This window comes from Felis catus, chromosome D3 (genome assembly GCF_018350175.1).
Source record: "Felis catus isolate Fca126 chromosome D3, F.catus_Fca126_mat1.0, whole genome shotgun sequence".
Taxonomy (NCBI): Eukaryota; Metazoa; Chordata; class Mammalia; order Carnivora; family Felidae; genus Felis; species Felis catus.
This window is the reverse complement of record NC_058379.1, coordinates 76,754,170-76,767,711: the sequence shown is the minus strand read 5'-3', so window position 1 is coordinate 76,767,711 and position 13,542 is coordinate 76,754,170. Positions and strand designations below refer to the sequence as shown.

Genomic DNA, 13,542 nt, shown 5'->3' with positions numbered 1-13,542 from the left:
CACGTGGTCACGTTCCTCTTCCCTCTCAGTATTTGGCCTCAAGTTTGCAAACGGTGACAGCTTACAAGGTTTGGTTCCCTAAGTTGCTATCATAAATCCCGACACAAAAAGTTATTGGAGGTCACCTAACAACTCCACTTGGCAAATGACAAAACCTGTGTCGCGTCAATGATACAGCAAGCCACGAGTTCAACCTAGGCAACCTAGGCTGCCACCCCTATTATAAGAATAATTCATTCTTAAGGCTACTCCACAGATGTGGGTATCCCTCATTTCCAATCAGACCAGATGATACTTAAATATGTTTGATGGGTGGAAATCTTTTTCCAGGAAGTTATCTGTTCATTTTGCTCTAAGATGAATGACTGCTTACTCTTCTAGGCACGATAACGTATACTTTTCCACGCAAAGGACGTCTTAAAGGACTTTTAAAGGAACCACTACCCTAGAGCTGGCCACAGCTTCCACACTCACCCAAACCAGACCTACTGGAAAGCGTCAGGAGCTCCCATGCAAAAGAAAAACAGATCACCCATCCGTATAATGGTCACTCCCTCCTCCTGACTTCATTTCTTTAAAGACACTCACCCTGCCTCCAATTACAGGATCTGTTCACCTGGTTTTGGGTCTCCCCCACCAGGCGGTGGGTCTCCCCCACCAGGCGTTAGGTCTCCAAGGGGAGTGGAAGGGCCAGGTGACCGACCGCACAGGGCTGTGCAGCCTGCCCAGCACCTAGAACCAGGGCATCCCCTCAGGTGCTCAGGGCGTATTTGTTGAGTAAATAAGTTTCACCTAAACCCCGGGAGGCCATTCAGACTTTTAACTGGCGCAGGCTCAATTCGGGAACATTTCATTTTGTTCTCTGCCCACACATCTCCCCTCCCTTAGAAAAAAAGCAGAGCCAAATATAGATGTGCCCAAGCACAACAAAAGGGCAATTCAATGATGACGCAGGTAGCACCTAGGATTAGCCCAGGGCCTGCTGCTCGGGGCAGGTGACAGGTGACAGGTGACAGGTGATGAGGCCGGAGGCTCCTGCCCAGGGAGGGGAGGGGGCTGCAGGCTCGGAATCTCACTGCTGAGTCTGTGGGTCTCATTCCTCGACAGGTTATTGACAAAGCGAGATGCTGGCTTTGTCATCAACACTCCCCCATCCTACGTCATGCTAAGAATCAAATTTAAATAGCAGTATCCCTGCAGAAGGAGTGATCTGTCATCTGGGAGCTGCAGCTCCTTGGCAGGTGACAGGGCCTCCGCGCCTCATCATGTTCCCTCTCCCTCTCTCTGACATGCACACCTCTCTGCTTTACATAACCCTTCTAGCCATTGAGCCCTTCTGAAGAACTCTGTTCTTCGGGAACAGAGTTCCACTGGCACACGCCGATGAAAACTCCTCTACCTTTCGTACGTGGCTTCCCAACAGTGAACAAAGAATTGAAGAGAATTTTTTTTTTTTTTTTAAACCAGCTAACATGATTAGGGGACGTGTTTTCCTGGTCTCATTAATCTTACAGATCAATTAAGTCTTAATCGTCTTTGATTGCCATCTTCACTCAGCCCAGGGCGTAACGGCTGTTAAAGTCTATTTATAAAATACATCAAGTGAGAACAATAATGGGGGTGGGAATGAACCCTGAAAAAGTGTTAACGCAGCAAAAACTGCCAACTGTAGGGCGGAAAAAGAAGTACCTCTCAGCATGTAGCACAAAGACACTTAGTATTTGGTAACTGACAGACTGAAAGAATACGAGGAAACATTTTTTTTTTTTAATTTTTTTTTCAACGTTTTTATTTATTTTTGGGACACAGAGAGACAGAGCATGAACGGGGGAGGGGCAGAGAGAGAGGGAGACACAGAATCGGAAACAGGCTCCAGGCTCCGAGCCATCAGCCCGGAGCCTGACGCAGGGCTCGAACTCACGGACCGCGAGATCGTGACCTGGCTGAAGTCGGACGCTTAACCGACTGCGCCACCCAACGAACAAGACATCACACCTGTGCTAAACGGCCATGTCAAAGAGTTCAAATAGTCACGCAAATAGACCAGACGCGACAGTGTCCAAAGAGAACACACCTCTCTCAGATACACCGCTTGCCGATGAACACAGATACAAACCTCAACACAAAAGGGCAACAAGGGAGAAGAATATATTAAAATACCTTGAGGCCACCACCCCATTCCCTTTAATGAGGCTGGAAATCTCACGGAGTCGCTTAGCATGGCAGATGGTGGCCGGAATGAACTCCCGGACCTTGTTAATGGAGCCGAGGGTTCAAACCCCCGCGCTGGCACGTGCTCCGGGAGATCACAACGCCGGGACTCCATATGGCCTCTGCTGCAGAATCTATGCCCAAACGCCCCAATAACGTGACGGGGTTTCCAGGCACCGGCCTGAGTCACAGGTGGTTTACCTGCCTGTGATCCCTTGCCTACAGCAGGCCCCGTGAATAACAGTGACACGAGCAGGACGGCCCACGTCACTGCAAGTGGCGCTGTTGCACGTACTCCTAGGAAGCTCCGTCCACCCAACTCAGATCTCTCATCTGCGTTTCCACCTAGTGTGAAATGACACTGTTCACTGCCTCTGGGGTGTGATGGTATGTCACAGGTCTCATGGGCCGTTCCAAAAATGTCCATGGAGGGCTCTGTGCTCTAGAAGAAAATCGATCCTTTGTTTTCGGGGATGATGCCCGTCAGGTGCTGGTTTTTGTTTTATTTTACTTTTGTAAAGTCAAGTACCATTAGCACACATTATATTAGTTTCAGGTGTATGACACAATGATTCAACAATTCTATACATTACTCAGGGCTCATCACAGTAAGTGTCCTCTCAGGAGGTGGAATTTGAACTTTTCTGCCAGCAGCTACCTCTGAGATGAATAAGCAAGGCACAAGTCCCAGCTGAGAGCGCGCACAGCCCGTGGTTACCTGAAAAGATCTTACGATGATCTGGGCTGATCCAGTTTTGGCAACAACAGCAGGGCAGGGCGAGTTTTCTAAAAGATCCAGAACCTCCGGCTTTTGCAGGAGTCGGAAATAAAGTCCCCTTTGATTTCAGGGGGGCAGCTAGCTGGCAGTCTCCCCCAGGCCCGACCTGGTGGGCAGGTGGGCAGGATCGCATAGGGAGCTAGCTACCTGTGCTCCCTGTTCACCTGTGCTCTCGAGAAAACCAGGCCAAGCACACAGGGAGCGCAAATATTTACAGGAGGTCAAGGTGTGCCAAGTGACTCTCTTTGGAATTCTGAGCCACTGAGAACATAGTTAAGGTATATTCTGGAAACACCTGAGAATGTGTGCTGCTGCCATCGCCCCAAAGGTGAATGACCTCAGAAGTCTCTGGGATCCCAGGGGTGGGATTAGCTGGCTAGCTCTGAGCTGACATACAGAATCGGGCATCCTCGACATTGCTAGGACGTTAAATCATTGCTAGCTAACCCAAAACACCCGAGGAGGGAAATCACGAGGAAGGAAAAGATTTCGGCCAAGGTGGAGGAAATTACATGTAAATGACCTGAAAGTTGATTTGGACAAGTCCCACAGAGCACAGACGAGATTGCCCGGAATTAAGTTCAGACACAGTCGAAACAACCTCACCCCCCCTCCCCCCAATCCCAACACAACTGCCATAATTACAAAAGCCTCTGGTTTTTGTCTTTTTAAATATTTATTTATTTTGGGGAGAGCGCAAGTGAGGGAGGGGCGGGGGGGGCGGAGGATCCAAAGTGAGCTCTGGGCTGACAGGCTGACAGCAGGGAGCCTGACCTGGGGGCCTGAACTTACAAACTGCGAGATCATGACCTGAGCTGAAGTCGGACACTCAACTGACTGAGTCACCCAGATGCCCCACAAGAGCCTCTGTTTCATCAACTATGTCTAAGATGTGGTCAAGAAGTCTACAGGGTTCCCCAACCATACCAACCACTTTACGATAAAATGTTTATACTCCTCCAGCAGCAAATTCCTATCATTCCATTCCTGCCTTAGTTTTGCTTCTTATATTCCATACTGACCAAAACAGCGTCCTAAACATATTGTCTTAAATCAACATTCAGTGGCAAGACCAAAAAAAAAAAAAAAAAAAAAAGTAACATCTGTGAAAATCATTCCCCTTTTCTCCTAATTAAATAAAGCATTTCCCTCCCCCCTCCTGATTTGACAAGCTTACTCACATTCCTTTGGGAATTAAAGTTCACCTTGTCCTCCCCAAGATCATTGAAAGGAGGGAGCGCAATACCACACAGCGTCTTTAATTTCCCTTTTCTAGTCTGGCTGCTTGTTCTCATTTGTCTGATTGGAAATCTAACTCAAACACCTGCGGACCACAGCCTTCTCGATGTGAAATGAAGTATTTTATTAAAGAGTAACTCCCGATTTGACTGTTGGCTTTGCCCTTTCTCATCACTGACCCATTTTTACTGAATTGTCTTAAAATTCCATCCATCTTACCATTTAACATGAGGAATGTTTATTTGAAAGTACCCTGGCTCATTAATAGAAAGGTGTGGCCTGCACACTGATACACACTAACTAGTTCGCTAACAGTTTATGAATCACCATCAAATGAGACAGTAAAGAAACAGAAAAATCACGTGTTAATCATGAAGTATATTCGTATGTATGAGTAGTAAGGGTGGGGAAAAAGACAGCAAAACCTAAAGGAAGCAGCTGAATATGGGCTTTAATTTTTGTTCTCAAACCAACCATCGTCATAATCATCATCATTAATGCATTCAGAATAAGTTATGAAAGCCAAAAATAAGGGGGAGAAAGGTTTCTCTCACCACCGACAATTCAGATAAAACCATGCATCATTCTCAAGTCAACCATTTCCAACCTAAGATGTTATTTCATCTGAAGCCAAGTACAGCTGGGGTCTCCCTCCTCTCCAGTGAGATTTCTAAGTCAGAAAGAGAGAGAGAGAGAGAGAGACCCAAAACAGAACAAGAACACCTGTTTCTTCCTAAAACATGGACTTCCGAACCAGAGAACATTCACAGAACCTGAGTGGTCTACATTTTCTATTATTTTTTCAAAAAGAAAACAAAGGCATCCATCGTGCGTTTGTTTTGAGAGTAAAAAGTGTACATTTTTCTAGTCAAGGCAGAGATAAGAAAGCAAAAGGGTTAAAAATAAGGAGAACTGACATCCTAATTCTTTCCCCCGAGTTTCATTCTTTGCCCACCATTCCATCTGTACAAATCAAGGGTAAAACTGATCAACTACAGCTAACCCTGAACACCGAGAACAAGTCATTCATCCTGGAAAATTTGGGGCTGTGTTAGAATAATGCCACTGGTATAAAAACGGCCCTACACGAAGATCAGACTCCGTGCCAACAGACGTTACACATTCATATAACACACATACAGTGGCGTCTTTGTTCTTACCTATAATTGTCCTCAAGGCTCATGAAAAACAAGCCATCTGTCCTGCCGGGAAGCGTCTGCTTCGGCTAGCTTTGCGGTCACACGGCCGGGAATCTACCTCGACGACCCTTGGGCTCCTGGCCTCCTCTCCTTCCTTCCCCTTGAGGAAAGCCTGCCGACACACACCTCTGCCCGAACTCGGGGACCACCAGGAAGTTTTCACACAACTGGGGAGGAATCCGGGGAGCTTGCTACTTATACTGATGATTCACTTCGATGACAGCTAGAAAGAAGTGCTTGTTGGTGGAAAAGCAGTCAAGCTCCACCCCCACCATGAGGATTAGCTAACTCCACCCAGCTCAGTAATTCGTTTCAACAGCCACAGAGCGCGGGTAACGTTAGTTTACCTGCAGCCCCGCATCTCCAAGCGGCAACTGTCAAAGGGGGAAAGAAGGGCTGACGGTTTACCAAACAGGACAGGCAATAACCGGAGAGCACAGGGTGCTCTTAATCACTGTAACTGGGCTGGGCTGTTGTTTTTCTTTTTTCTTTTAAAGCTGCGTCCCGGTTTTCTGGGGAAGACGGGCCGTAGGGGTCTGCTCTTCACCTGCACAATGAACTTGGCTTCTCTCCACTTCCTGTGAGCGAGGCTCCATACCAGGCAGGCTAGAGAGCACCTGGGCCCTCAAAAAGCTGAAAGTCTTGAAGGGGCAAGAGGCCCTGGCAAAGGTAACTGTGAGCCAAACTACAACTCCAAACAGAACTGATGGGGGGCGGGGGGGGGGGTGGAGAGGAGGTGTTGATCTGGTGTCACAGCACAGACAGCACCACCCTATAAACCAATCCACCATGTCTGGTGTGCAAACCCAATTTCAGATTAACCGGCGGGGGTGTCCTTGAGGTACAGACCAAAAGCACAGAGAGGGCCAGTGGGGCTCACCTTGGCACTTCTTCAGCACTGGGTCCCACTGGAGGGGTACAGTTTACCGCCCTTACCGGACTCCCCGAGACCAGGTAAAAGGTGTGCTCTTTCTTTGGCTTGCGACTGGCACTAAGCTCCGCCTCTTTGCTCGTGCCCAAAGCCAAGTGGAAACCCACTCTGCAAGCCCAGCAGTTGTGGCTGAGACAGGAAGTGTCCCCACGTGTAGCAAAAAGCTAACTTTCTACATTAACTCCAATCTGGGGGCATGCTCACTCACGAAGCGTTCCTGGCACGTCAGCCAAGAACCTCTAAACTAGACTTTCAGGTTCCCACAGGTGCTCTAAGGCTGGGATTCCCGGAGGTGCTGGGACAAGACAGGTCACCAGGGGAGCCGGTGACCTCTCGTGGTTAGGAGCATCACCGAAGCCTTGCTGGGGAACCTGTGAACCAGGTTACTGCCAGAAACCCCATCCCCAAATACACTCTCCGCACACAGGCTGACAGTTTGAACCATTTTTGGTAGGAATCTCGAAACGACAAGGGGGAAATACCCTAAGCATTTAGTATTCAACAGGTGAGGACACACAAGTAACACATTTAAGAGCAGCAACTCCATCTCTGACTACATCTAAAATTACAAAATTAATAAGCTGGCTCACATTTATACACCGGCTGGAAGGTTAAAAACCTAAGAACCACAGTACAAGAAAATACACCTTAGCAAGCTGAAGTAGTTACTCAACGGTTTGCCTGTTCCATTAAAGATAAAAGGCACCGGGGCACCTGGCTCGCTCAGCTAGAAGAATGCGCAACTCCTGATCTCAGAGTCGTGGGGCCCAGCCCCACGTTGGGCATAGAGATTACTAAAAATAAACTTAAAAAAAAGATAAAAGGGGAAGGGGCGGCCTGGGTGGCTCAGTCAGTTAAGTATACAAGTCTTCGTTTTGGTTTGGGTCATAATCTCACCGTTCATGAGTTCGAGCTCCACATCAGGCTCTGCACTGACAGTGTGGAGCCTGCTTGGGATTCTCATTCATTCTCTCTCTCTCTCTCTCTCTCTCTCTCTCTCTCTCTCTCTCTCTCTCTCTTCCCCCCACCCCCGCCCCTCCCAAACCCATTCTTTGTCTCTCTCAAAATGAATAAACTTAAATATATACATATATAAAAGGTACCTAAACTTCTCATCAAATGTTACCCAACTGTTACGGGTCGAGAATCGTGTCTCCCCCCACCCCCACCCCCCACTCTTATGTTCAAGTCCTAACCCTTATCTCCTCAGCATGTGACTATGTTTGGAGACGGGGTCTTCCAAGAAGTAACTGAGCTACCATGAAATCTTCAGGGTGGGCCTCTAGTCCAGGATGACCTGTGTCCTTACAAGAGAAAATATGGACATAGGTGCATAATGGGAAGACCACGCGAAGAGACGGGGAAGTGATGGCCACCTGCAGGCCAAGGAGAGGGACTTCAGGAGAAACCAACCCACTGACACCTTTGCTCTCACAAGTTCAGGCCCCTGAACTGTGAGAAAATACATCTGTTGTGGTACTTTGTTATGGCAGCCTTAGCAAGTTCATACACCAATTCAAGAATCACGTAATTCAAATTATTAATATAAAAAATGCAGACAGATCTCAGATTTCTCATTAATAACCATTCTCCCACAGCCAAATGCTTCATTTTAGTACTTTTACGCCCTCCCGGTCTACTGAGGCTCTGCCTTGAATAATGCACAGAAAACCGTATACTGGCTGAAGGGGGGGAAAAAATGACCTTTCCAACTCCAATTTTGCCACTTCCGTTTATGGTTAATCTAATTGACCAAGGGACCCACCTGCACATCTTTGTCCCCAAAACCCACAGAAATCAGCTTCTGCTCAACCGCCACTAAAATGCAATTAAATCTACCGACAACCATCTTAGCACTGCATTAAGAATTGTTCACAACGGAGGAAGTGCTGGAAGGTTTAGTTCAAGTCCCTCTGTTTAGAGGAGGGACCTGAGAGGCACCACAATCTAGGAATAAATGCTAATACAGATTCAACCCAAACATTCAGTCCTAATCCAGTGTTCCTATCCCCGCTCTCACTATACTATTAACCGAGGATAGCCTGAAATGATCAAATCTCTCTATTATCTCCAAAAGGAAACCCACTGCCCTACAGAGCAGATGTAGCACAGAGAGACGAGGATGCAGACACTGGCTAACTGATGGAGTGTGGCCAAGGTCGGCGGGTATGTCAAAAGGCAGGTTTTTTGAACTTGGGCTACACTTGGGGTTGGGTAATTCTTCTTTGTGGGGGCTGTTCTGTGCACTGTAGGATGTTCAGCAGCATCCCTGGTGCTCTCCATCCATGAGACAGAGCTCTTCCTGGGTGTGACAACCCAAAACATCTCCAGATACTGTTAAGTTTCCCCTGGGAGGCAAAGGAGGTGCCATAGAAGAATAAAGGACAAGTGCTGTTGTAGACAGGGCAGGGGTGAGGGACAGCAAAGAGCAGTTTATTGTATTTCTCCCTCTGAGGGTTGCTTTTTTGCGGTATCTACCCCCCCGGCCCCCGCAAAGGAGAAGACCAGGTCAGGGGGCTGAGAGTGAGGGAATCACAGACTCAAGAGTCAAGAATACTCAAAGTCTGGAACAACCGGGGAGCAAAAGGGATCAGAGCAGGGCTGAGTCGAGCACATCGAGCAGCTCTAAAGTCTGATGGAAGACAGTCCCATAAACTCAGAGTGGCCCCATAACGGGTGACACTGCAGGTTCCACCCCCCTCCCCATGCACGAGGATCCAGGAGGAAGGTATGAAGGCTGGTTGGATGAACGCAATGGGCATCCCTAAAGGGAGGTGGACACGCGTAGACTGTGGTTTCCCAGGCCACTGTGGTTAGCAGTGGACACAGTAACCTAGAGTTAACAGAAACTAGAAAGAAGGAATCTGCTGCAGAATAAATAAAGATGAAGACAGCCTCAGAAGAGGATCTCGCTGAGAAGGAGTTCAAGATCCTACAGACAATCTAGAAGACTAAATACACTCATCCCCTTGATTTAATAATCCCAATCCAAGGAATCTTTCCAAGGGAAATAATCAGGGATATATATAGTGAAGCAATACTGTACCTTCATTAAACTAAAAACTACAACCTTAAATGACCAACCGTAGAGAAAACAAATTACAGATACCTGTGTGTTCACATCCTCGAAAAATACTTTTCAACCTGAGAAAACAATCAAGATTTAATTTTAAGAAACAGAAGCTATAAAGCTATGTATAACATAGTCCGATTTTTAAATTTTACATGTTTACATGTATACATTTTTATAGCTTGTGAGTTTTAATCTCCATTAAGGCAACAGCACCAACTGCCATTAAGGCAACTATGAGACTTGCAAGGGAAAAGTAAATCATAAGGCAATAATTAGAGTCCTGGAGAAGACATAACAAAAGGAGTGGTCAGAGAGGAAGGGAGAGCCAGGAGCCAAGAGAGTTAAGGGTCAAGGGCTACATAAAGGTTGAAGAAGAGGGTGCTAAGCAAACGTAGGTGTCCGGATTTGGTGAACAGGAAGCTGTTGGTGTCTTAAGACAGATAATTCAGTTCCACAGTGTGGACAACACGCAGTTAGCAAAGGGAGTGGAAGGGATAGCAGCCTTTCCTGGTATTTCCCCACGTACTTCCTGACAAGGAAAGACCACGGGAGGGAAGCCTGTGAATGACCAGGGGGCGGGTCTACCAGAAGTCTATCAATAGGAAACGCCGCTTCTAGTCTCACTCATATCCTTTGGGGACCTTTTGTTCCAAATTTAAATTTCGAAAATAATGTTTACAATTCATGGCAATTCTTTATTCTGCATTGCTTATGATTAAATGTACATTTTTATGGCTCCCAGCAATTCTGACATATTACCAAAAAAAGTTGTCCGGTATGGTTTACTACACTTAGAAGACTGGGATGATTTGTAAGGTGGGATCTTACGAAACACCATGAAGGGTCACAATGGATCAGTATGTTCCCATGGAAAGCAGAGGAAGGACACAGAAGGTACATTTTAAATCAGTGTAACCAAAGGGAATAAGAAAAGTGTGATGGCCGATTTCATTCAAAATAAGATCTTACTATGAACACAAAATTTAAACCTCAGAGTAGGATTCCAAAGGCTTCTCAGTGCTTTTGTTTTTGGTTTTAATCTTAGCAGGACTTGCCACTGAGATCATCTTGATTTTTTTTCCCTTAAAAGCCACTGTGAATCTGCCCATGCTCTGCAGCCTTCAAAAGTCATCTTTCTAAAAACAGTATTACAATAAAATGTTCACCTTAAAATACTGGTTTAAAAGCACCGTTCCAAACAATATTATAGCACTATTCCAAATAAATAATGTCCATGTACATATATAAATAAAGCCAAAGGGCTAGAAGAAAAAAAATGGCAACTAATTCTCTCTCTGCTTATTTGTTTACAGGTGGATCAGTTTATAGTTTATCTTTCCCAATGTCTAATTCTTTTAGAAACAGGAAAAAAGAATTTTAATTGCTGAGAATGTATTATCATTTATTTTAAAACAATGTGTAACCAAATGAAGAATACAAATGCTGGGGTGAAGAAAACCCAAGTTTCTCTGTTTTGTTCAAAATCAGCTACGGGGGGGGGGGGGGAGGAAACTGGGACACTTGGAGGGGGAGGAATACATTGAACGAAACAAAGATGAGATGGCACAGGAAAAAATCTTTACATAATGCAGGCAAGGTTTGGGGATTATGACACAGTCTTGAATTTCCCCATAAGGTCGTAAATCCGCCTAACTTGGACTAGCTTTTTCTCCCAATGCTACAAAAGGAGACAATGTATAATTTACATATTTCACGGGTTAATACAACCGAGTCACTAGTGACTTTATCGCAACATCTGAAAAGAAAATTATCTCCTTAAGAAGGGGAAAGGTATCTTGAATCTTAGTTATAACTATCAGTCAGTAAACATTATACGGTGAATCTCTACTCCGCTCAAGGCACTAGCCAACACCCAATTGACTGATTGGTATCCTCAAGCATTTATAACCCGACAGCTTAGAGACAGTTCCCTGACTCATGAAATGGCTGTGGTTCCGAACATTCATTATTTGAGGGCAGTTACTCAGGATCCTGAACATTTTCACATTGAAGAAATGTCTCAACCTTCACAATCCTGTCCGGTCCCTTTGGCTGCAGAGAGCACCTAAATGCCAAGGCCACCCGAAGTCCTACCCAGCCAGCACCTGACCCTCAAGTTCTCACTAGCCATCATCTTCACGTCTTCACCTGGAGGTTGACAAGAGCTGACTCCAGCTTCTGAGTCTGCCTCTGCACCTGTTCCCCATCTCAGTGGCCACAAGCCAGCTGGCTGTTCGAGCCATAATTTTCCTCAATGCAACTCTTCTCTTTATCCCTCACACATCCAGCCCATGAATACACATTCTCTACTAAAGGCAAGTAGAAGGAAAACACCAAAATATTAAGAATGATGTTCTCTCTCTGGCTGGTAGCTTTTGCCTTCCAATTTTTCACAACTGTTTTTCAGATTTAGAAAACTGTGTATGTACAAGCTTTCACAAGTAGAGGGGAAATCTCATTTTTAACATAAAGATATAATGCAATGCATACTTATTAGCTTTCTAAGACACCCCAGGAAAGACATATTCAAAAACACGATGTTAAAATTGAAAGCTTCTATACAAAATACACAATAAATCAAATGAGAGAAACCCTATTTCCAAGAACTCTTACAAAGCCGTGAAAAATTACCAACCGAAAGGAAAATGGACAAAGGATACACATTAGCACTTGTAAAAGAAGCAAAACAAATATATGAAGAGATACTCAACCTCACGGATTGAAGACGTGAAATGAGACACTTTTACCTTCCTAAGAGCCAAGACTAAAGGACGGATGAAACAGAGTACAACTGAGGGCGGCAACGATTGGTGACAGTGGGAACCAGTGTAATATCTAGGAGGGTAATTCCCCGGTATCTCCGAACATCATTTAAGTGATGTCCTTTCATCCAGGAAGTCAAATGTGGCAATTTAACTACAGAAACACCAACACATAGATACAAACACCGGAAGAGGTTTTAAAACACGGTGTCCAAATGGTGTCAGAAGACATCCCGACCTAACAACTGGAAAGAAAAACCATGTCGCAATCTGGTTTATCTGGCTCAAAAACCATTTTTGAAAACAGCAACGGACTTTCATGGAACTCTTGCTATACGACAGGCGCTGTTCTAAAGTCTGGAGACCATCACTTACTTTGCTCCCCACCCTGCCCCTTGGAGACAGGTACTGTGATTTATTATCCCTGCTCTGCAGGTAAGAAACCTAAGGCTGAGAGATAACAGAAGTTTATATTTAGATGCCCCCTGAGCGCACATTTCCACCATGCTTCTTCCATACAGACCGAATATCACATCTTTACGGGTCCTAGGGGAGTAGGAAAGATGCATCACTTGAACAGAAATGGGGTGGGTTGGATGGGCAGAGCCCATCACTGTATGCATGGGTGGAGGTGTTCTCCGGGTGCCAGAAAGGCCCCAGTCAAGTGATGGAAGGGGCTGGAGAGACCCGGGGGGCAGCAATCGGGATGATCAATCAGGATGCCTCATTTCCCCTGCAGGTAAAGGCAGCAGCACTCCTGAGACTAGAAATCCAAGTAGAAGACGACCAGGACGAACACACAGTAGTCAACCTGACAAACGGTAGTGACAGGCCACTCTGATGAGAAAGGAGCAGACAGGAGTCCCAAGGACAAAGGCCGGCAGACAACAAAGAATCCCCCAAAGGTGAAAAAAACCTGCCCTGTGAAAGAGGGCACACGTACGCAAAAGGAGCAGGCGGTGCTGGAAGTGGAAGAATTATCAATATGCGCAGGTAATATTCTCATCAAATCCGAGAGCGTATCCGGTGTCAAAACCACCCTAGACGGGTAAGGAGAAAGAAAAAGATCTAAAGAAGCAACCGGGATTTTTAACTTAAAGCAAAGCACTATGCAGGTTCCTCCCTCGGGGGGGGGGGGGGGGGGGACGGAATGTGGTGGACAATTAACCAAGGGTGGGTTTTTACACGTGAGCCAGCATGGAAATCCCTTCTCTCCCCACCCCTCCCGCCACCCTTATCAACCTCCACTCCCCTCTCTTAACTCGGACAACCAGGGTTTTCGCCTGCTTCTCTGTGCTCCCCCAGTCATACACTGGGGCAAACATACAGAGACCTGGTCATCGGCATCA

General features: G+C 46.1%; 1 protein-coding gene across 4 annotated transcripts in view; it reads right to left on the bottom strand.

Moving 5' to 3' along the window:
• NEDD4L (NEDD4 like E3 ubiquitin protein ligase) overlaps window positions 1-13,542 on the bottom strand; it is a 346,987-nt gene that overhangs the window by 179,661 nt on the left and 153,784 nt on the right. Inside the window, exon 1 of one of the 4 annotated variants that reach the window (XM_019815349.3) lies at window positions 5,389-5,666. The exons of the other annotated variants lie outside the window; for them this stretch is intronic. Within the exon in view, the coding sequence (XP_019670908.1) occupies window positions 5,389-5,411 (23 nt within the window). The 5' untranslated portion in view covers window positions 5,412-5,666. Of the gene's footprint in view, window positions 1-5,388; window positions 5,667-13,542 lie in introns of those variants that run through there. 4 annotated transcript variants of the gene reach the window in all.